This window comes from Notolepis coatsorum (assembly GCF_963971535.1).
Source record: "Notolepis coatsorum genome assembly, chromosome: 13".
NCBI classification, from domain to species: domain Eukaryota; kingdom Metazoa; phylum Chordata; class Actinopteri; order Aulopiformes; family Paralepididae; genus Notolepis; species Notolepis coatsorum.
Window position 1 is genome coordinate 83,619,818 of NC_140177.1, and position 22,964 is coordinate 83,642,781.

Here is a 22,964-nt window from a genome sequence, read left to right on the forward strand (position 1 = left end):
CTATTTTGAATGAGACATTCTTGCCCTTTATGGTTTTCAGGTCTCGCTGAATAGTACGGATTGTCATTGTTTCTTTGTTACCCCGCAGGCCCAACTGGGCTGCGGCGGAAGCGAGGAGGAGAGTCTTTTCAGACCCATCGTCTAGGACGGCGTAAGTGTCCAGGACCTTGTCCTCGTAACTCAGGAGCACTCTGACCACTTTGATGAGCACTCGGGGGCTCCCACTATGCTTGGGGTCTATGTGGAGCACTCCTGTTGGTGGGTTGCCTTGTCGGGCTAGTCTTTTCTTGTGGGCCTCGCGCAGTGTATCGCAGCGAGCGTGGTCCTGTGTGTTCGTCCTACTCCACTGATCCATTTCGGCGGGGGTCAGTTTCTGGTAGGCTTCACACCGTGACATGGAGTGTCCGCTGCGGCAGTAAGTACACCAGGGGGGGGGCCAATGGATCTTCTGTAGTGGTGCCGACTCGCGGTAGTCCGAGTAGCACCGTGACTCCCAGTGTCTGCTGTAGCAGTCAGGACACCAGGGGGGGGTCCAGGATTGGTTTGTGGTGACACCGCCTCGGCCTGGTACATCACCGTGACGGGCCCACTTTGGTTTCCTGGCGGACGCTTGTTGCTGTCGTGCAGGACCTCCAGGTGGGCGCCGTCGCACTTGCTGCATCTTTTCTTTAGGCGGCACTCAGCTGCCATATGGCTGCGCGCGCAGCGGAAGCAGCGGCGGTTCGCTTTGATCCACTGACTCACCTCGTCAGCGGTCAGCCTCTTGAAGGTGTCACATTGAGACAGCCAATGTTCATTTTCACAGTACTGACAGACAGCCTTCCACTTCTCCTTGACGTGGGTGTTGTGGCTCGTCTGCCGTGGCTCAACCTCGGCTTGGTGCATAACTGTCACGGACCGGCGGTTGTCATTGAACCTCCGCGGTCCATCTCTAGGGCTAGAGTTAGGGGTGGACGGTATGGTCTAAAATTTATATCACGGTATAATTTGAAGCATAGACGGTAACGGTATATATCACGGTATCAGTGTTTCTGTTAGAATAAATTTTTTTGCCTGATAGGCAGGCTATATAAATAATGACATCCTCAAGGCATGTAGATTTATAATATTTTAACTTAAAACTAGGCTACTTTTGCGTATAAAGTCATTATATTCCAAATAAAATAAGTCCCGAGTCGAGACTCCTGCTCCCATTGCAAACAGCGGGGCTGGATTTTGCTAGAAGCATATGTAGCTGCAGAGCCGCAGAGCGAATTGAATTGAATAAGAATTGAGACAAAGGTGCCACTCATCCTCAGCTTTAAGAATTGACAATTGTGTCAACAAATTGACACACAAAATGGTGATGGGGGGGCGCTGTTTGACGGGCCTGTGACCAGACCTGAAAGAGCCCCTGGCTCTGCGGCTCTGCAGCTGCATGCTATTCGCAAATCCACTGCTGCAGCCGTCCTCCCAGCTCCCGCTGCTGCCGTCGTTATCATAACACTACACACATATCGTAATGTTTACAGCAAACTGTAGTTGATCACCAGGTATGTTTTATTAACGTAGAATAATTCATATAAGAAAAACGATAGGGAAATATCTTACCTTTCTCCACTGGTTAAAAATGCCAGGAACTGAAATTGAAACTTGCTGTGCGCCGCAGTGATATGTGTTTATTATGAAATGACAATTGCGTGTTGACACGCCCACTGCGCGAAGCCTCCTAAATAACTTTTTCCAGTTTGCACATATCTATTATCTATGACTAATTCTATCTATTTTTAGGGGCAAATGCGATTGAAATAGTCGCGCTGTGGTTACATGACGTCATTGCTATTTTAGAGCTGCTGTACCGGTTACACGGTATAGTCAAAATCCATGAATGAATGAATGAATGAATGAATGAATGAATGAATGAAAACTTTAACAGATTGCAGAATGGGTACAGTACAGTACGGCTCAATACATACAATTGTTAAGGGGATGCAGACCAGAGAAAGACTTTCGTCTTGTTTACATCAGGGTCCCCCATTTTCAATTCATCATAAAATGTATGACATACAGATAGACAGTACTGCTACATCTATACATTTATGACATACCAGATTTGCAATTACAGTACTGTTTGTGATACAAAAAGAGTCTAGAAAGAAAAGAGTATATACATTAGGCGTAGAAACTGTACATTGGATTGGGTAGGTGGGGGTGGGGGGGGACTGTACATTGGAGGTGGTTGGGGGGGGGTTGGGTAGGAGTGGGGGGGGGGTGGGTAGGAGGGGTGGGTGGGGGACACTGTACAACTGTACAAACAACACTGTACATTGGATTATTGACAAGACCATACTTGGTAATTTACTGTACATTGGAGGGGGTTGTGTTCGGACATTTACAGGGGCCAGTTTCGAGTTGCAGTCTCCCTTAGGTGTTTTTTGAGTGTTTTTGAAAGTGGGTAGTGATTCACATTCCTTTACAGCTTTGGGTAGGGCGTTCCACATTGATGTGGCATAATTGCGAAACGTGTTTAGTCCCTTGTTTGAGCCGAATCTGGGTTTAACATGATTTGTGGAGCTCCCTCTGGTGTTGTGATCGTGGTATTCACTGACCTTTGGGAAGTATTTTGTCATGTACATGGGTACCTTGGTCGTGTAGTGTATCTTGTAGACCAGGCCCATTGCAAGTTGCTGTACTCTGTCGTCTACTCTAAGCCATCCTAGGTTGTCAAAGTGGGCAGGGGTGAGGTGGGTTCTAGGAGTAAGGTCAAGCAGTAGTCTGACCAGTTTGTTTTGAGATGTTTGTAATTTTGTTTTTAGCGCCTTTGAGGTGCTTTGGTACCATGAGGTGCAAGCATAGTTGTAGTACCCTTGAATGAGTGCTCCTGCTAGAGTCTTCAGGGTATTCTTGTTTACCAGTGAGGAGATCCGGTACAAGAATCGTGTTCGTTGGTTGACTTTTTTTATTACATTGGATGCCATTTTGTCACAGGAAAGATTTGCCTCTAGGATGGAACCCAGGTAGGTAATATCTTCTTTCCTTGTGACAATATTGTCACCCACTGTAACTGAGAAGCCGTCGGTCTTGCTGAGTTTGTTATTTGAACCGAAGAGAATGGACTCTGTTTTGCCCATGTGTAATGATAGTTTGTTATCAGCGAGCCATATGCAGATTTTGCCTAGTTCTGAGCTGAGGGTTTTTTCAACCTGTAACTTGTTCTTGTCAGAGACCAGCAGGGCTGAGTCGTCCGCAAACAGGAACAAGTTGCAGTCACAAGCTGACGACATGTCATTTGCATAAATTAGGAACAGTAGCGGACCTAGTATGCTTCCTTGTGGAACACCACAGTTTACTGTGAGGGGGGGGGATAGGGTACCGTTTACCTCCACCATCTGCTCTCCCCTCCAGGTAGGATTGCATCCAGCTCACTGATAGACTATCAAAACCAATTGCTTTTAGCTTGTCAATCAGAATGGTGTGATTGACAGTGTCGAAGGCCTTTTGTAGGTCCAGCATGACCATGCCGCAGTATTTGCCCGCGTCCACCTCTTGTTTGATGTGGTCGTTTAAATAGAGAAGGCATGTGTCAGTGGAGTGGGATGTTCTGAAGCCAGATTGGAATTCGTAGATTAGATTTTTTTCCGCAAGGTATTTTTCGACCTGTTCGTATACAATTTTTTCCATGACTTTCGAGATGGAGGTAAGGATAGAAACAGGGCGGTAGTTGCCTGGGTCTAATTTACTGCCTTTTTTGTGCAGAGGGGTCACTCTCGCAATTTTGAAGTCCTTGGGGACGTGTCCCTGTTTTATGGAGAGGTTTATTATGTGTGTGATGACTGGGGTGATGGCAGCTGCTGAGTCTGAGGAATTTGGAGGGGATGTTGTCATGGCCAGTGGCCTTGTTGGGTTGGAGGGCGCTCAGTTTTTTGAGTACCTCATCTGTTGTTACCATTTCCAGTTTGAAGTCGTCTTTGTGGACCCCTAGGTTCTTGTAGTATGCTACTATGTGTTCTACCCCATAATGCCCTGAGTGGGAGGGTAGTTTGTTTACCAGTGTTGTGGCTATGTTTGTGAAGAAACTATTTAAGTAATTGGCTACATCCAGCTTTTCTGTGATGAGCGTGTTGTCCGTCTTTATGTTTATGTTTGAGAATCTGGTTTTAAGTTTTTTACTGCAGCCTAGTTGGTTATTGAGTAATTTCCAAAGTTCACACGGTTTGTTTTTGTTTTCCTCGGTTTTGTCATTGATGAATTTTTTCTTTGCTGTTTTGATCATGGAGTTTACATCATTTCTTAGTCTGTTTCTTTCCAGTTTGAGTTCAGTCACGTGGGCTTGGAGTTCACATACCGTAGAGCAAATTAATACCGTTTATACCGTATACCGTTTATACCGTCCACCCCTAGCTAGAGTCACTCCACACGAATGTGTCCAATCGTAGACTGCTAACTTCCCTGGCGAGGAAATCAGCTAGGTCTAGGAGGGATGGTTCTGGGCCGTTGGGGTCACTGTGGTCTCTCTGCCGCCGAAAACGCTCTTGGCGGGCTGGAGGGAGCTTCTCCAGTATCCGCTCCACATTAGAATTTGCATACAGTTCATGTCTCCCCTTCTCCTTTTGTGACCCCAGCATCCCCACGAGGGATTGTACCTTGATAGAGAGGTCATCCAGTGCTCTATTGTCTTTGGCCGGGGGGAGGCGGTCGATATCTCGTATTTCTTGGATCACGTAATCCCATATGCGTCCATAGCGCTGGTCGAGGGCCACCAGAGCCGCGGAGTATGGGGTGCTTGAGTTGGAATATGCCAGCGCTATGTTATGCGCTTTGGGCACCTTGAGATGCTTGAGGAGGATGGCATATTTGTACGACTCGTCGGGGACATCGGACATCATAGTCTCCAAACACATGCGTAATTCCGTGTACTGTGCTCTGTCCTCGCGCGTAAAGTCTGGGAACCAGGGGAGGAAACTAACTTTTTGGCTTACCAGCCAACTGGCGAGTATCTGATTTTTTTTACCAGCCAAACAGATTTTTTACCAGACAAAAAAAATCGCTAATTGTGATAATTACTTCTTTGTATGTCAAGCCGCGTCAATGTTGTGTATGCATCTGGGTAGGCACACTGTGCCTTTAAGACAGCACGGTGGTCTTACGACAGTGCTGTGAAGTACCGTCAAGTGTTGTGGTAACGTCAGTTGGGTTGGTGTGCTGTTGTGCACAGTGCACTGGTTGAGCTAGCCCCTTTCGTGACTGCGATGTGCAAGCCAGGAGCTTTTGAGCATGAAATAAAATGTCTAACCTTACGTCGTAGTCCGGTGCTTTTTTGGAAACATTATAGTCATAACAGATACACCTAGCTGGCTGCTTTGAGCACACGGGGCTAACGTTAGCTAGCAAGCAGCTATAGCTAAAACGCTAACTAGAAGCTAACCACTGTATACAGTTCCAGTAGACTAACATTACACCTCTGTGATTTAAATGTGTCCTTAGTAACTTATACTCGAGGGTTGTACTAGGGTTGGATGCAGTTCCCCGTTGGTCAGTCTGTCTGTTTTCCATCTTCTGCTGTGTTTAACGTTATCTGTTTGCGAGTGCTCCTGATGGCTAGCCTAGTACCGCGGGACTTTTATTATTATATGTCCGCGGGTTGGCCAGTACTGCGCAAACGTTTATTAAACATTATATGTCCGCGGGTGGTCTTGTGCAGTGCTCTCGTGGCACTGTCAACTAAAGCGAACACTCAGAAGACGCGCACCGTTTGCCAGTGCAGTGATTGCAGAATGTTTTATTTTTTTGTATACTCGCCAGCAGGGGAGGAAACTAACTTTTTGGCTTACCAGCCAACTGGTGGGTATCTGATTTTTTTTACCAGCCAAACGTAAAAAATACTAGCATTTGGCCAGTAAAGTGGCCTAATTTCCTCCCCTGCTGGGAACGTCGGTGTGCCAAGGTAAGACGCCATGGATGGCTGGGATACCGATGAGCGTAGGGGAAGAGGCCTCCTGGGCGAGTCTCCCCGTACGTGGGGTCGTGGGTTAGTGCTGGGTGGGTACCAGAGGCCGGGCCCCCAGGTGCTGCTCCTCGGTGCTGACTGTGTATTAAACTCAACCTTGGTTTGGGTCGGGGGTTCGTAACGCAGTGGCTCGGGGCTGGGGTCGGGGCTGTACTGGGCCTCCTGGTCCAAGATGGGTTCGTGCTGGTGGGCTTGATATCCCTCCTCTTCCTCCGCTAGGTCCTAGAGTCTTCTAGTTAGTTTCTCGGCGACGTAGGCGGGATCTTCCCGTTGGCTGGGTCCCGTATAGACTGGTTGCGGAGGGGGCTCGGCGACGTAGGCAGGTTCTTCCTGCTGGCTGGGTCCCGTGTAGATGTGTCGGGGAGGGGAAGGTGCCCTCGACCCGTGTCGTGATGATCTCCGGGAGCTCCGCGTGGAGGAGTGGGCGGTAGCCCTCTGGATCAATTGTTCTATCATCTGCGCCTGCAGGCGGTCCCGCTCCGCTTCGCGCTGTGCATTGGCGGCGTCGCGCTGTGCATTGGCGCGGTCTCGTTCCGCCTCGCGCTGTGCATTGGTACGGTCTCGCTGAATGGTTTCTTCAGCCTGGAGGCGCCTCTCTTCCAGTCTGATGGTCATCGCTGCGTCAGCCTGGAGGCGACTCTTCTAGTCGGATGCGTTCTCGTTCCACTGCAGAGTGTTCGCGCTCACTAAGGGCTTGTGCTTGGAGTTGCGCGTGGAGGCGCTCTCGTGGTCGCTGCAGAGTGTTCGCGCTCACTAAGCGTCTGTGCTTGGAGACGGTCGCGCTCACCCTGGAGTCGGTCTCTTTCGGTTGAAGCTGTCAGCGTGGCGATCAAGGCTTGCGCCAGTCTCTGGTCCGCCTCGCTGGGGGATGACACTGACGGAGGTGATCGGGCGTAGACGAGGCTTGGTGGAGACCTGTTCTCCTGGCGCGCTCCGAGGTCTATCCCCTGAGCGCGGTACTCTTCTCTTGGTTGCGCGCCGAGGTCTGTCTCGGGTACGCGCTCTTGGGTTGGTTGGGCGCCGGGGTCTATCCCTGGAGCGCTTTCTTTATCCTGGAGCGCTCCGGGGTCTATCCCGGTGACGCTGTCTGGAGGTATAGTCACGTCATGTCCTGCTTGGTCCCCCCCGTGAGCTAAGTCAGTTTCGTTTGAACCCACTGGGTTCTCTACTGGCGGGGCCGCCAAGTCGATAGGAGTGGGCATGCTTAAACTATCCGTTTTATCCGTATTTAACGTCTGTTTAGATAAGCTAGGGGGTAAAACGAAAGCGAAGTCCTCCAGATATGAAGGTAGCTGACGTTTGCGCTGCGGGCGTTCTAGCTTAGGGGAGCCGCTTGGGGAGTGTTCACTGCTGGCCATGTTAATATTAATATTATATTAAATATTACACTGATACCCTCCGGCTCGAAGGACCAATTGTAACTGAGGGGTTACAAAACCCTGACTGTATTAAAGATTGTGATAGATTAAACCACTGCTAGTTATGTACTTTAATTACTGGCCAGACAGTACATCAAATATAGATGGTGAACACCCACAAGAACACGGCATTGACAAAGAAATAGTATTTGAGGGTAATTTATTATTATTAGGCAACGTTAGGTTACAGAATGAGAATTAGGGTCGCGCTTGTATGGCGAAGAATATACGTAAAGTCAGTCAAGAGCATGAGTCACTAAGAATAGCAGGAATCCTACGATGGGTCTAAGTTGACACCACCTGTAGTATAGTAGCAACTATATAGGGCAACACTGGTACCGACTGAGACAATGGGTTCCCTCCGGGGGTGTAAGGCCTGGAGGGTAGAGGAATGTTCGGGTACTCCGTCTGATTCAATGAGGAATAAAGAGACTCCAGGTACAGGAGTCGGTCCTTGTAAACTCCCTTGATCAGCAGCAAAGTAATAATTGTAATCCAGATGCTCGACAGCATTGATGACAGCTAGCCAGCCCCGTCCACGAGGCCGACCCGAGTTGTAATCCTCACGAGGTTGAATCCCAAACGATAGTGGAAATCAACGATGCTCTTCTCCGGGTACCACGTTCCAAATCAATATAATCCAACCAGGAATGGTTCTGCAATCGCCGACGTCGATTCTCCTGTGTACTATACTTCACATTAAACTAGGTCGAACTTGACGTTACTTCACTAAACTCTGACACTTTTACTATTCTATTCGCACATGTTCTAAACGCACGGTTGCTCACTTCAATGTTACCGAACTTGTCACACTGCTGCTTTAGACGAACTGAATGAACTACTGCTGGGCACACCTGCGCTGTATTTATACTTAAGTGATTATCTAGTTCCAAACCTAACCACTTTGGTCCTGAATCAATACACTGCCAAAGGCATGTTCTGACATGCCCCAAACTCGCCCCTTGCACCTGTCTGAGTGCGAGACTGCCTGGAGCCTAGGGCGCTATCCAATAAGGAGAGCGAATATTACTCTGATTTGAACGTAGGTAAAGGGATATACCGTGTATATATAAATAATATACAAAGTCTATAAAACAATAAATGTAGATTCTCAACTTTAATCTGACCCTTCACAACAGTTCTATTGCATTGGCTGAGAGCTCTGGTTGAGAGAATAGTATCCATCTGCAGGCCGCCAGACGATACTGGGAGAGAAATAGTGCTACATGGCATGGTGGAATTAATACCATAAACATATTTCTTGATGTTTCCTTTTTTTAAGTAAGTAAAGAGGCCTACAAATACAAACATACACATACAAATATACAGTAGTTTCATTAAAAAAAATAAAAAATAAAAAAAATAATAATTACAAATACTTATATACAAATATCGGTATCGGCCGATTGTGTTAGTTGAACAATCGGTATCGGTGGCCAATTTTCATATCGGTGCATCCCTAATTTTTTTTTTATCTTATGTTGTGGGACTTGTACACAGCACTTTGGTAAACGTTGTTGTTTTTAAATGTGCTCTATAAATAAAGTGGGTTGGATTAATTAATTAAGTAGCCCCTTTCGTGACTGACGCATCCAACAAGGTTTCACTCGGCTGTGTGATTTAATTCAAGGTGGATCGCTGTTGTCGTTTGAACAACTTCAGATTTCATGGGAACTACCAATCCCCCAAATCAAGAATGTTTAAGATGAATGAAGTAAGATTTTGATTATTTATAATATGGCCTGTGTAGACTAAACTATGCACAGAATTATGTCAGTCTACAAGGTCCGGATTCTACATGGTCCGGCAATGTAGACCTTGTAGACTCCACTACAGACCAATTATCAGTGAATGTTCATGCATTTTTAAGAAGGGCTACTTCCACAAAAACAAAACTCACCAAAACATCTCAGTAGCACCTTATCTAAATGTTCTATTTCATATATGGAGATTCATATTTATTTATGTATTGCATGCATTTCTACATTTTATTTCCTATTTTGTTTATTCATCCCAGTATCTTTCTTTCTTATGTGTGGAATTCTACAAGGCATGTAGGTGTATATGTGTTTGATGATGATATCCTTCAAACAGGCAATAGTGATGATATAATTTGGGCAGTACTGAGCTGGGTTACTTTCCTCCAGTGTATTTGTCCCCCGGCCCCACCCAATGGCCCCATGCACACACACACACACACCACACACACTAAGGCTGAGCCCGAACTTACGTTCGTTACGCTGACATTCAGACTTTAATTAATGGGTTCGAACGTTCGGTGGAAAAAAAATAAAGGAGGCGCACAGGGTTGATACCCGCGGCGCTCGGCTCAACTAGTATGGTCTGCCGGGCTGTAGCTGGATACTATTGTCTCAACCAGAGCTCTCAACCAATGCAATAGAACAATTTTGATTGACGGGCGATTCTGCCAATTACGTCACACCGCTTGCACCCGCCTCTGCTGTTACCACCAATCGGCAAGCGTTTATTCGTTTTTTACTTCCGGCAATGCCGCCATTGATCTGCTTGCGAGAAGCACAACAGACTTACCGTAGCTAATACGTTAGCTCCCCGCCGAGGAAGTAAAAGTCGTAACAAGGTTTCCGTAGGTGAACCTGCGGAAGGATCATTAATGAATACCAGCCTTTTTCGGCCACGGAGCGCGAGCTTCATGGCGGGAGGTGGTTGCGTTGGAAACAACTCTGGCCGAGGGCGGACGGGCGGCAGGCGTGTTGGGAGCCCGGCGGGTCCCCGCCGGTGTCTCTCTGTCTCTCTGCCGTCCCCCGTTCCGAGGTAGACTGTGGACGGGTCTGTTGAGGAGCCGAGGCGCGCGCCTCTCTCCCCTTCCCGTCGACCAAGAGTGAATACCTGTTATTGAACGTGTAACACTAACTATATAACGTTAATGCCACAAAACGAATGCCTTTGTTTATCTAGCCCCTTACGTGACTGCGGTGTGCAAGGGCTATTGTTTATCATAAGTAGTAACTTTGATGCAGTAGCTTGTTTATTTTCTTCTGAGTGCTTTGTTTAATTACATGATGTTTACATGAACAGCCACCACTGTAAACATGTTTTTCACCAATAGACTATGCAATGCCGCCCTCCATAGGATCTATAATAATACAATACAAAACAAATTATTAAAATAATTTATTAAAAAAAAATTCAAACGTTCGTTTCATAAACCCTGGCGAATGTTCGAACCCTAAAAACAGGGGTCGGGGACAGCCTTAACACACACACACACAAATCGAAGTAAAAAAAAAAAAAATTTGATTATTTTTAATGTTCGAAGCTTGTGCCATCGAACGAAGCTTCTAGACAGCCCTAGATACCATGACTTTAAATCCTCTTACCTTGACGATTAAAATCCTCCCCAATTTAGAAAACAGTATTCCCATGGCTGGTGTTGATATGCTGCTAGCTAACGAAAACCAACAGCCGGACACTAAAGCAAATAACGAGGGTACATTTTTACTTCCGGTCGGGGGGTTCCAAAATAAAAGAGCAACGTCTATAGCACCGGAAATACGTTTATTTTGTACATTATCTAACGTTAACACGAACCTAAACTAACGTTACAACTAACCTAAAGTTAGTTTAGGTTCGTGTTAACGTTAGATAATGTACAAAATAAACGTATTTCTGGTATATAAACGTAAGCCTAATGCACGCACAGAGAAGAAAAGGGTATGTATCTTCTTGTCTAACTCCAGGGAAGATGGCAAATAAGCTAATTTCCCAAAATGTTGGCGTTTTCCTTTAACTACAACAAGCAATGCTGTTTGTTATTTAAGATGAGGTCGGACTCTGCACTGACTTGATTTGTGATTTGATTTGACTGACTGATTTGTGTTCATTGTGCTGCTTTTATAAAGCCTCAAATGACGGCTTACAATATTTCATGAAACAAAGTGTTTTGTTTGTCTAAGATTTAAACTTTACAGCACTGACAAAGTTGAACAAAGTGCTGTACAAGTCCCACAACATAAAAAAAAATTTAATATTTTTTTTTACAGTTGATTCCATTTTTATTGCTCAATTCCGCGATTCCGTCCGTGATTCCGTGAACGCGGATTTCATATGGCTCTACATAAGCATTAGTGGCCACCCTGCCCACCTGACGGGAAGGTCCGCCCACTAATAAGTAGAGATGTTCCGATACCATTTTTTCCTTTCCGATCCAATTCCGATACCTAAGCTTTGGGTATCGGCCGATACCGATACTTATCCGATACCAGTGCATACATTAAAAAAATTAAAAAAATATGATATAAATTATAAAACTTTTTTTTTTCTTTCTTTAATACAGCTACTGTTTATATACTGTTTTTTTTAGTAATAACTATAAAGTTTTATTCAACAACAGGTGATTGTATAGATTAGTATTAGTATCAGTAATTGAAAACTATCTCAATGAGTTCACCCACGGAAATGTTGTTGGCACATTAGTTCCACACGGACATTATTCGTTGCTGCACTTGCTTCCACAAGAAGGCTCCGTTTAGTAGCAGAGGCTCTGTTGTTGTGATTTTTGCACAATAAATATTCAACATTCTCTTTTGAGACTCCGCCTCAGACTCTTATCATTTGGCACTATGCTAAACATTGTCGCCGATATGGCTGTCCGCAACATGTCATTAATTGTGTACGCGACGTGCAATTGTGCAATGACGACGTTCCCGTGAGCTAGGTTAGCTAGCATCAGAGCTACCGGTATATGGAAAAACTAACGTTACTGGTGGACATTGTGATTTAACTTGGAATACTCCTTTGCCAACCTGCTGTACTTTGCTTGCAGGTCTGCAGCCATTATTGATGAATAGCCCCAACTTTAGCCAAGGTAACATTATGGCTAAACCTTTAACGTTAGTTAATGCTAGCTTTCGGTTAGCTGTTCAGCTAATGCTAATAACATCAGAGCTCCCCGTCAACAGCGCTCTGCCGGGACGATGGCATTTTAAGAAAGTATCTGCTCTGCTGTTAAAATGGCAATTGACACTTTAATTCACGGTCGATTAAGCACACGTTTGTTTTATAATGCTCACTCAGCGAGTAGGGTATATCTACAGAGCCCAATGTCCGCAGTGTTGTTGATAAATTACGTCATATGGTATCGGAGCGCAACATTAGAGGGTACTCGCCGATACCGATACCAGCATTTTAGGCAGTATCGGCGGCATTTCCGATACTGGTATCGGTATCGGAACAACTCTACTAATAAGCCTCTCTTATCACTTGTTCCAATTTTTTATGGGGTCGCACCATGATAATAGCCATGGATAGTGAGCCAGATTAAAGAGATTTATTTGTCACATACATACACGAGACATGTAGTGAAATGAAGGTGGCCATGCCGGCTTTGATTGTGCAAAAATTATATGGTCATTTTTTACACATCGGTATCGGTCCGATATCAAGATAGGGCCGATATATATATATAAAACCTTTTTAAATTTTTTTACGTGTTTTGGTCTTAACTCATTCCGGGCCAACAGCGCCCTCTGCTGATGGCCCTTTCCGTGCCAGCGCTTTAGTCAATGGGGGGGCGGGGATATTTGCGAATGCTTAAACTATATCTTAAATTATGGCGGGTCTTAATACACCCGTCGCTTATCAATGACTTGCTTGCAGTCAACATGTACGAAACGGATTGTTTTTTCATCGGTACATTTCCGTTTTATACCGTTTTGAATATGAGTATAGTTTTGGAGATTTCTAGTAATTCGGGCGGCTAAGTGGCGCAGTGGGCAAGGCGCTCGCCAGTAACGCAGGAGATGCTGGGTTCGAGCCTGCGCCTGTACAGCAGAATCGGGAAGTATCGGGGCAGCGTGAGCTAGGGCTGGGCGATATAACGATAACGATAAATATCGTGATATATTTTAATAATCGATATCGAATATCGAAATTAAATTTTTTTTTTTTTTTTTTATATATATATATATATATATATATATATATATATATATATATATATATATATTTTTTTTTTGTGTGACCTGCAACAGGGCAGTTTTAAAACCAGAGACAGTGGACAGACTTGTCTTTCTTGCCTGCAACTTAAAGTAATGGCTTTGCTTGTTCAAATGACAATACTGACCAAATTGAGATTTATTTTTCTCTTGTCCATTTATTTTGTTTGCTTTCTAATTTAAAATACAGTTTGAAACCGTCTGTACACAGTAGGCTATGTGTGCTAGCAGAACTAGACTCCAGTCACGAGTCACGGTGCACATGTGCAGTGGTTTGTCCACCAACAAAGCGCCAAAAGATCGAAAATAAACTAGCAGAGCCAGAACTGTTCAACTCCCCTGGAGCCACAGCCAGCAGAGAAGCCGGTTTACTTTAGCTTTTAAACCAGCTGCAGCCTGAGAACTGGAGTGTGAGGGGATGTAACACTAAAGATGGTGGCAATGACAAAGAATTGCTGCAAAATAAACATACATCTGTTGTTAAAAAAAAAAAAAAAAAAAAAAAAAAATTAATACTTATAACAATTCGATAATTATCGATATCGAGAAATATGATAACATTATCATATCGTTATCGCGATATGATTTTTTTCCATATCGCCCAGCCTTAGCATGAGCCTCCCACACGTTACTCCTCGCCACTGAGGGATCGCGCTGTGCAGGTGAAAAGATGCAACAGTGGGAGCTCCCGTAGCTCACCGCATATCTCGGCGCTATTTCTGCGTCGGGGAAAACCGTGCTCGTCACGGATCTGGGGGACACGAGTTCGATTCCCGGACCCGCCGTCATTTCTCAGAATGTCTTCCCCTGCTCTACATCCCATTTCAACCTGTTTCTGTCTGTCATGCTTGACCAGAAAAGCGATAAACGCTAAAACAAAAAAAAAGAAAAGATGCAACAGCTGCCTCCTCGTGTACCGGAGGGGACACGTGATGCAAGGCTTCGTCCACATTGCAGCCGACCAGTGGGAGGCATGGTCTAACAACGTTCGAGACAGGGGAGGGTAGAATTGGATAATATGAAATTGGGATGGGAGAAAAATAGAAAATGGGGAGAAAAAGTAGATAAAAAAAATTGATTTCTAGTAATTCCAGAGAAAATTCTTTTTGGCTGATTTATGAATCGTTTTCAAATTAACGCTATATTATCGATAGTATATGTGTCCATGTACGAAGAGAAGCGGGGTCTGAAAAATCGCTTCCAAGTACTTTGGTCGGTGCGAACCTCACACACGCACACACTCCGATGGCGGTGATAGGAACATCTGATTACCCCAAGATTTGTAACATAAAGGCCTTACCTCAAGTTCAAGTTTCAAGTTTCTTTAATAGTTGTCATACAGAAGTACAGAATACTTTCATACAAAATGCTTCTTACTGTTACGCTCCAGAGACTGTGCTAGACAAGATAGTATCAAATAACATAGTATAGCATGTAATTTAGAAGAAGAAAATGAGGTCACAGTGTTCGGTATAGACATATGTACAATGTTCTGAGTTACCATATAATATACAATACTATGCAGTGTACTAATGTACAGTACTATCTAGTGCAAAGCAGAAATGGGATGAGGTACAATTTAGGTACAATTTACAGTAAGGTGTACGAGTTGTAGTGCAATCCTTCATCAGTAAATATAAAGTGTGGGGAGTGGGTGCTACAGTGTGTTTGTTTAAAGTGGGTGTGTGCTATAAAGTGTGTGGAGTGGGTGCTACAGTGTGTTTGTTTAAAGTGAGTGTGTGCGTGTGGATGTGTGTGCTATGTGCGTTTGGTGGTTGTTGTTGTGTAGTGTTCATTCATTGTTCGTTTAGCAGCCTGATGGCCTGGGGATAGAAGCTTCTTCTGAGTCTTTCTGTGCTCGCCTTGAGACTCCGGTATCGCTTGCCTGACCGCAGCAGTTCAAAGAGGCAGTTGTTCGGGTGACTGGAGTCTTTAATGATTCTCTTAGCCTTGCCCTTGCAACGCTTGTTGTAAATGTTCTGGAGGGTGGGGAGCCCCCCTCCAATTGTGCGTTCGGCTGAACGTGTCACTCTTTGTAGTCTGCTTCGGTCTTGTGCAGTGCTATTCCCAAACCAGGAGGTGATGTTGCCGGTCAAGATGCTCTCTATTGTACATGAGTAGAAGTTCTTAAGGATCTTCTGACTGACTTGGAACTTCCTTAGGCGCCTGAGGAAGTAGAGGCGTTGTCGTGCCTTCTTCACAACACTGTCAATGTGTGTGGTCCATGTCAAGTCCTCGGATATGTAGGCTCCGAGGTACTTAAAGCTGTTGACTAGGGGTGGACGGTATAAACGGTATACGGTATAAACGGTATGAATTTGCTCTACGGTATGGATTTTGCCTATACCGTGTAACCGGTAGTGCAGCTCTAAAATAGCAATGACGTCATGTAACCACAGCGCGACTATTTCACTCGCATTTGCCCCTAAAAATAGATAGAATTAGTCATAGATAATAGATATGTGCGAACTGGAAAAAGTTATTTAGGAGGCTTCGCGCAGTGGGCGTGCCAGCCCCTCCCGCACGCATGTAAACACATGTACTAGTAGTCTAGTGGGACGGGACGTCTCCCTGAGCTAACGTTAGCTTAGCTACCGTTACAAAATGACCCAGTCAACTATTCACTTTTAGTTTAATACATGATGAGGCATTGTCTAACCGAACGGTATCTAGTCGGCCAGCTACCGATAGCTCCTGACATCAACAAACGCTCCATCAAGTCTAGTAGAGAGTAGACGTGTATGATAGCTCCGTTAGCCGTTAGCTCACGTTAACGCAAATTAGTTCACCGTTCAAAACGAAATGTCCCATTGAACTAAATAATTCACTGAGGCGTTGTATTAACGTTATATATCCGGCTAGCAGTAGCTACAGATAGCTCCTGATATCAATGTCTTATAACACTGATTCGATGCGTATTCGAGCTGAGGGCTTGTGAATGTGATTTAACGTTATACCAATACTAGGGCCCAGCTGCAGCGCCGGTGAATCCTGGCCGTAGCTCGAGGCTACTCGAGTATAGGTCCAGCTGCAGCTACGGATAATCCTGGCCGTAGCTGGAGGCTACTAATGTACACACAGACAGTGGAGCTTGTTGTGTGGTGGCGATGTCTCGCAGATAATACAAGTACAAGTCTAATTATATAATATATATATTTTATATAAAAAAAAAATATATATATATAAAAAAAAAAAAAAAATTGTATCAAAAACGATGATACCGTGATATATACCGTTACCGTCTATGCTTCAAATTATACCGTGATATAAATTTTAGACCATACCGTCCACCCCTACTGTTGACTCTCTCAACCGGTGCCCCGTCGATGCTGAGGGGGCTGTAGTCCTTGACCCCCGACCTCCTGAAGTCCACAATCATCTCCTTTGTTTTGCTGACGTTCAGGGAGAGGCTGTTTTCCTGGCACCATCCTGCCAGGACCTTGACCTCTTCCAGGTAGGCCCTCTCGTCGTTGGCAGAGATCAGGCCCACCACCACTGTGTCGTCAGCTAATTTGATGATTGTATTGCTACTCCGCTGAGCCACACAGTCGTGTGTGTACAGGGAGTAGAGGAGGGGACTCAGAACACAGCCCTGGGGGGCCCCTATGTTGAGGGTGATGGATGAGGAGGTGCAGTTGCCTGCTCTCACCACCTGGGGTCTGCCAGTCAGGAAGTCCAAGACCCACTGGCAGAGGTCATAGTTCAAGCCCAGGTCCCTGAGCTTGGCTATGAGTATGGAGGGGACTATGGTATTGAATGCCGAGCTGTAGTCGATGAATAGCATTCTCACATAGTTCCCCTGCCTCTTGTCCAGGTGTGATGCTGCTGTGTGCAGCACATGGGCTATGGCGTCCTCCGTGGACCTGTTGGGGCGGTATGCAAATTGCAGGGGGTCCATGTTGATGGGGAGGGAGGAGCAGATGTAGCCCTTTACTAGCTTCTCAAAGCACTTCATGGCTATGGAGGTGAGAGCTACAGGGCGGTAGTCGTTGAGGCAAGCAGGCTTGGATTTCTTGGGTACAGGGATAATAGTGGACTTCTTCAGGCAGGTGGGGATGACAGCCTGTTCTAAGGACAGGTTAAATATGTCAGTGAATACTGGGGCCAGTTGGTCGGCACAGACTTTTAGGACGCGGCCGGGGATGCCGTCCGGACCTGCTGCCTTCCTGATATTCACTTTTTTAAAGGTCCGCCTCACCTCATGCTCTGTTACCCTGAACACTGCGCCTCCATCAGCAGCCGACCCCCCCCCCCCCCCCCCCCATTGCCGTGGCTTGTGAGCTGGTGTTGTTATTACCAGCATCAAACCTCGCATAGAAGGTATTGAGGTCATTTGCTAAGGAGATGTCACTGTTCAGTTTGAGGGAGGCGCCTCACATATGATGTCATGCAAAAAGATTAATCCAATTCCAGATCGCCATTCCAAATATCGATTGCGTCCATTGATCCAACGTTATAGTCCAAAACAATGATCCGCGATGCTCCCAGTGGGGGGACTCAATGCAATGGTATCCAGCTACATGCCCGAGAAGTAAAACCTGGACCAGACTTATTTTATTGATGCACAGTCCCAGCCAATCCAATCCAATGATGTGCAATACTATCCGGGAGACGATAGGTGGCGGTATTTGCCCTTTTGCGAGCTCAGACCCATTCCCAACGATAACATCAGGTTGGATGGATGAAAATGAATGGATATCGCTAATAAAAGAAATAACGATTAAAACCCGACTATATTCGTGATTGGCACGGAAGCGATGGCGAGTTAACCCGACTATACTCGTGGTTGGCCCGGAATGAGTTAGATAGTTTAAAAATATCAGTCATTTCTGAAAATAAGTAAAAAAGAAAAAAAAATGCGTTTTGGAAAATAGCTCTTTATTTCATTATCATAAAGTGTTTTCTATACAGAGATATCGACATTGGTAGTATCGGCCAGAACAGCAATATTAATATCGGTTATCGGTATCGGCCACAATTTTCAGATCGGTGCATCACTATAAAATACAATGCTAAGCTTAATAAATAAAGTTAATGAGTACTATATTATACGATAATATACAAATACACAGTTGTGTTTTTTAAAGTGACCTTTTTGTGTGTGTGTGTTTGTGTGCGTGTGAGAGAGATCAGTGTTCTAATGGCCTGGGGGAAGAAGCTGAGTCTGAGTCTCTCTGTTCTTGCTGCATGTATGCAGAGACGCTTGCCTGACAGCTGGAGCAGCTTGAACAGTCTATTGTTGGGGTGATGAGGGTCCTTCATTATTCTGCAGGCTCTGGATTTGCACCTCCTGTTGTAGAAGTCCTGCAGGGGTGGTAGTGCAATACCTTTAGTATGCTCTGCTGAGCGCACCACTCTCTGTAGGGCCTTCCTGTCCTGGGCAGTGCAGTTGCCAAACCAGGCAGTGATGTTCCCAGTCATTGGCTTGTAGATTTAATGTTTGGCGGCTAGATATTAAGGTCTGCCCGCCACCTGGCGGCTAACAAAATCCACTGCATGGGTCGGCTGTGCTCGGCGTCAATATGATGCGGGAGTGGTGAGTTGAAACTGTGTGTGTGTGTGTGTGTGTGTGTGTGTGTGTGTGTGTGTCACGTGTCCGTTCTAATGTTTACAAACAATGAACCTTTAAATGTAAATGAGAGGCCTGCCTTCTCTATCTATCTATCTATCTACCTCTCTCTCTCTCTCTCTCTCTCTCTCTCTCTCTCTCTCTCTCTCTGTTCAATGATTTAAAGTGGCCAAACGTTACAATATAAATACTAATTGGATTTTTGGCTGGTAAAAAATCTGCCCGGCTGGTAGTTTTTAAAATCTATGGTAAGTCAAAAAGTTAAGTTTGTTCCCTGGATGTGTGTGTCCCCTGCTGTATTCTCCTAAAATCTAAGATCAGCTCTTTGGTCTTACCAATGTTCAGGAGTAGGCTGGACATCAACCTCCTCCCGTTAGGCCTTCTTGTCATCGTTAGAGATCAGGCCCATCACCACCCTGTCGTCCGCAAACTTCACTATGGAGTTGGAGCTGAACCTGGCCACACAGTCATGTGTGCGTGTACAGCATACAGCAGGGGGCTGAGGACACAGCCCTGGGGGGACCCGATGCTCAGGGTGATTGCAGCAGGGGAAACACTTAAAACACCCATGTGTATATAATACCTGTATATAATACTGATATGGCATAGCTGCCACTAATGCACCTGTATACAATACTGCTATGCTATGGCATAGCTGCCACTAATGCACCTGTACAATACTGAATTGGCATAGCTACCACTAATTCACCTGTACACAATACTGATATGTAGGGCTGTCTTAAATGCTTCGAAGCTCCGTTCGATGGGCATGGGATTCGAATATGAAAATAAAATTCGATTATAAAAAAAATGATATATATATATATATTCTTTTTTTGCAAAATCAACTGCCTCTCTTTGTTAACTACAACAAGCAATGCTGTTTGTTATTTAAGATGAGTGCTGTTTGTTATTTTAAGATGAGGTCGGACTCTGCACTCTGCTTCGAATTAAAATCGAATCTCGGCCCCGAAGCTTCGAATTCCAAAAAAATAAATCTAAGGTCAGCCCTACTGATGTGGCATAGCTACCACTAATGCACCTGTACACAATACTGATATGGCATAGCTACCACTAATGCACCTGTATACAATACTGATGTGTCATAACTACCACTAATGCACCTGTATACAATACTGATTAGGGGTGGGAATCGCCAGAGACCTCACAATACGATAATATCGCGATACTTGCGTCATGATACGATAGTATCGTGATACTAAATATATCGCGATACGCTGAGTATTGCGGAAAAAAGATTTAAATCTTTTTTTTATCACTTTTTTTATTACCTTTTTTCAACTGCAAAGTAAAACTGTCAACATGTTTTATCTAATAAAATAAAGTTCAGTCTGTTCATCTCACTTCAATCATTTTTATTGCAGAACATGGTATTTTCTCAAGCAGACCGATGTAAACACTGTAATCTGTGTTGCATGTACCTAAACTGAACTGTTTGTATTATGTATTAGTCATATTCCAACTTAACTGGATGCACACGTGTGCGACTACTACTGTACTATTACAGGTATTGAAATGAACAATGCAACTTCCTTATACATTTTTTTTTAAATATCGATACTTGGCGTCCCTGTATCGATACAGTATCGCCACGCAAAGTATCGCGATACTACTACGTATCGATTTTTCCCCCCACCCCTAATACTGATATGGCATAGCTACCACTAATCCCCCTATATAATACTGAAATGGCATTGCTACCACCAATGTCCCTGTGTATATGATATGGCATTGCTACCAATGCCCCTGTGTATATGATATGGCATTGCTACCACTAATCCCCCTATATAATACTGAAATGGCATTGCTACCACCAATGTCCCTGTGTATATGATATGGCATTGCTACCAATGCCCCTGTGTATATGATATGGCATTGCTACCACTAATGCCCATATATATATATATATATATATTCCGTTTTTCATAAATCAATGATCCTCACTCCCCAGGGCCACCAGTGCACGCCAAGACACCACAGGAATGGACATCACCAGCCGCTGTACCCTGGGGGACCCCAACAAGTTGCCCGAAGGGGTCCCCCAGCCCGCGCGCATGCCCTATGTCTCTGACAAGCACCCGCGGCAGACCCTGGAGGTGATCAACCTGCTCCGGAAACACCGGGAGCTCTGCGATGTGGTGCTGGTTGTGGGTGCCAAGAAGATCTATGCCCACCGAGTCATTCTCTCCGCCTGTAGCCCCTACTTCAGGTAGGAACCAGTCATTCTCTCCGCCTGTAGCCCCTACTTCAGGTAGCAACCAGTCATTCTCTCTGCCTGTACTAGCCCCTACTTCAGATAGGAACCAGTCATTCTCTCTGCCTGTACTAGCCCCTACTTCAGATAGGAACCAGTCATTCTCTCTGCCTGTAGCCCCTACTTCAGGTAGGAACCAGTCATTCTCTCTGCCTGTAGCCCCTACTTCAGGTAGGAACCAGTCATTCTCTCTGCCTGTACTAGCCCCTACTTCAGGTAGGAACCAGTCATTCTCTCTGCCTGTACTAGCCCCTACTTCAGATAGGAACCAGTCATTCTCTCTGCCTGTACTAGCCCCTACTTCAGATAGGAACCAGTCATTCTCTCTGCCTGTAGCCCCTACTTCAGGTAGGAACCAGTCATTCTCTCTGCCTGTACTAGCCCCTACTTCAGATAGGAACCAGTCATTCTCTCCGCCTGTAGCCCCTACTTCAGGTAGGAACCAGTCATTCTCTCTGCCTGTACTAGCCCCTACTTCAGATAGGAACCAGTCATTATCTCTGCCTGCCTGTACTAGCCCCTACTTCAGGTAGGAACCAGTCATTCTCTCTGCCTGTACTAACCCCTACTTCAGATAGGAACAAGTCATTCTCTCTGCCTGTACTAACCCCTACTTCAGATAGGAACCAGTCATTCTCTCTGCCTGTACTAACCCCTACTTCAGATAGGAACCAGTCATTATCTCTGCCTGTACTAACCCCTACTTCAGATAGGAACAAGTCATTCTCTCTGCCTGTACTAACCCCTACTTCAGATAGGAACCAGTCATTCTCTCTGCCTGTACTAACCCCTACTTCAGATAGGAACCAGTCATTATCTCTGCCTGTAGCCCCTACTTCAGATAGCAACCAGTCATTATCTCTGCCTGTACTAGCCCCTACTTCAGATAGGAACCAGTCATTCTCTCTGCCTGTACTAGCCCCTACTTCAGATAGGAACGGAAGAGAAAACGAGTCCCACATTTTGGATGAAAATAAAATGTTGATGCAACATCCTAATGTTGGTGCCAAAGCCTAATGGTGGCTTACTATGTTGTGTAATATAAAGTCCCTCACATGGAGCAGGGAAAATGTGCAGTCAAAGTACACTCAAAATACTAACAGAATATCGTTCAAGGTCTATAAATAATTCTTGTCAAGACTATAATGTCAAAAACAATGTGTTCGTGACCAGGGTACAAAATAGTTAGTCGCCCAGCGCCATTGGCTTGTAGATTTATTGTCTGGCGATTAGAATTTAAGGTCTGCCCGCCACCTGGCGGCTAACAAAATACACTGCATGCATCTACCTCGGCCGGCAGGTAATGGGTTGTCTGTGCTTGCACTGCTCGGCGTCAATATGATGCAGCGGTGGTGAGTTGAAAGTGTGTGTGTGTGTGTGTGTGTGTGTGTGTGTGTGTGTGTGTGTGTGTGTGTGTGTGTGTGTGTGTGTGTGTGTGTGTGTGTGTGTGTGTGTGTGTGTGTGTGTGTGTGTGTGTGTGTGTGTGTGTGTGTGTGTGTGTGTGTGTGTGTGTGTGTGTGTGTGTGTGTGTGTGTGTGTGTGTGTGTGTGTGTGTGTGTGTGTGTGTGTGTGTGTGTGTGTGTGTGTGTGTGTGTGTGTGTGTGTGTGTGTGTGACATGAGGTCTTACATCACCCGTTCTTTAGCCTACAAGAAAACCCTGCAATCGCGTTTTTGATTGTGCTCTGATATTTTACTATTTCGCATTTGATTTGACCAAATATGTGGAGGCATATTCCCTGC

The 22,964-nt window shown here is 45.2% G+C and overlaps 1 protein-coding gene across 3 annotated transcripts in view; it reads left to right on the forward strand.

Annotated features, from left to right (window-relative positions):
• Positions 1-22,964, forward strand: part of klhl20 (kelch-like family member 20) — a 67,665-nt gene that overhangs the window by 18,992 nt on the left and 25,709 nt on the right. For all 3 annotated transcript variants that reach the window (XM_084326999.1, XM_084327000.1, XM_084327001.1), the window contains one exon: positions 20,921-21,178. In XM_084326999.1, coding sequence (XP_084183125.1) covers positions 20,921-21,178 — 258 coding nt within the window. The remainder of the gene's footprint in view (positions 1-20,920; positions 21,179-22,964) is intronic.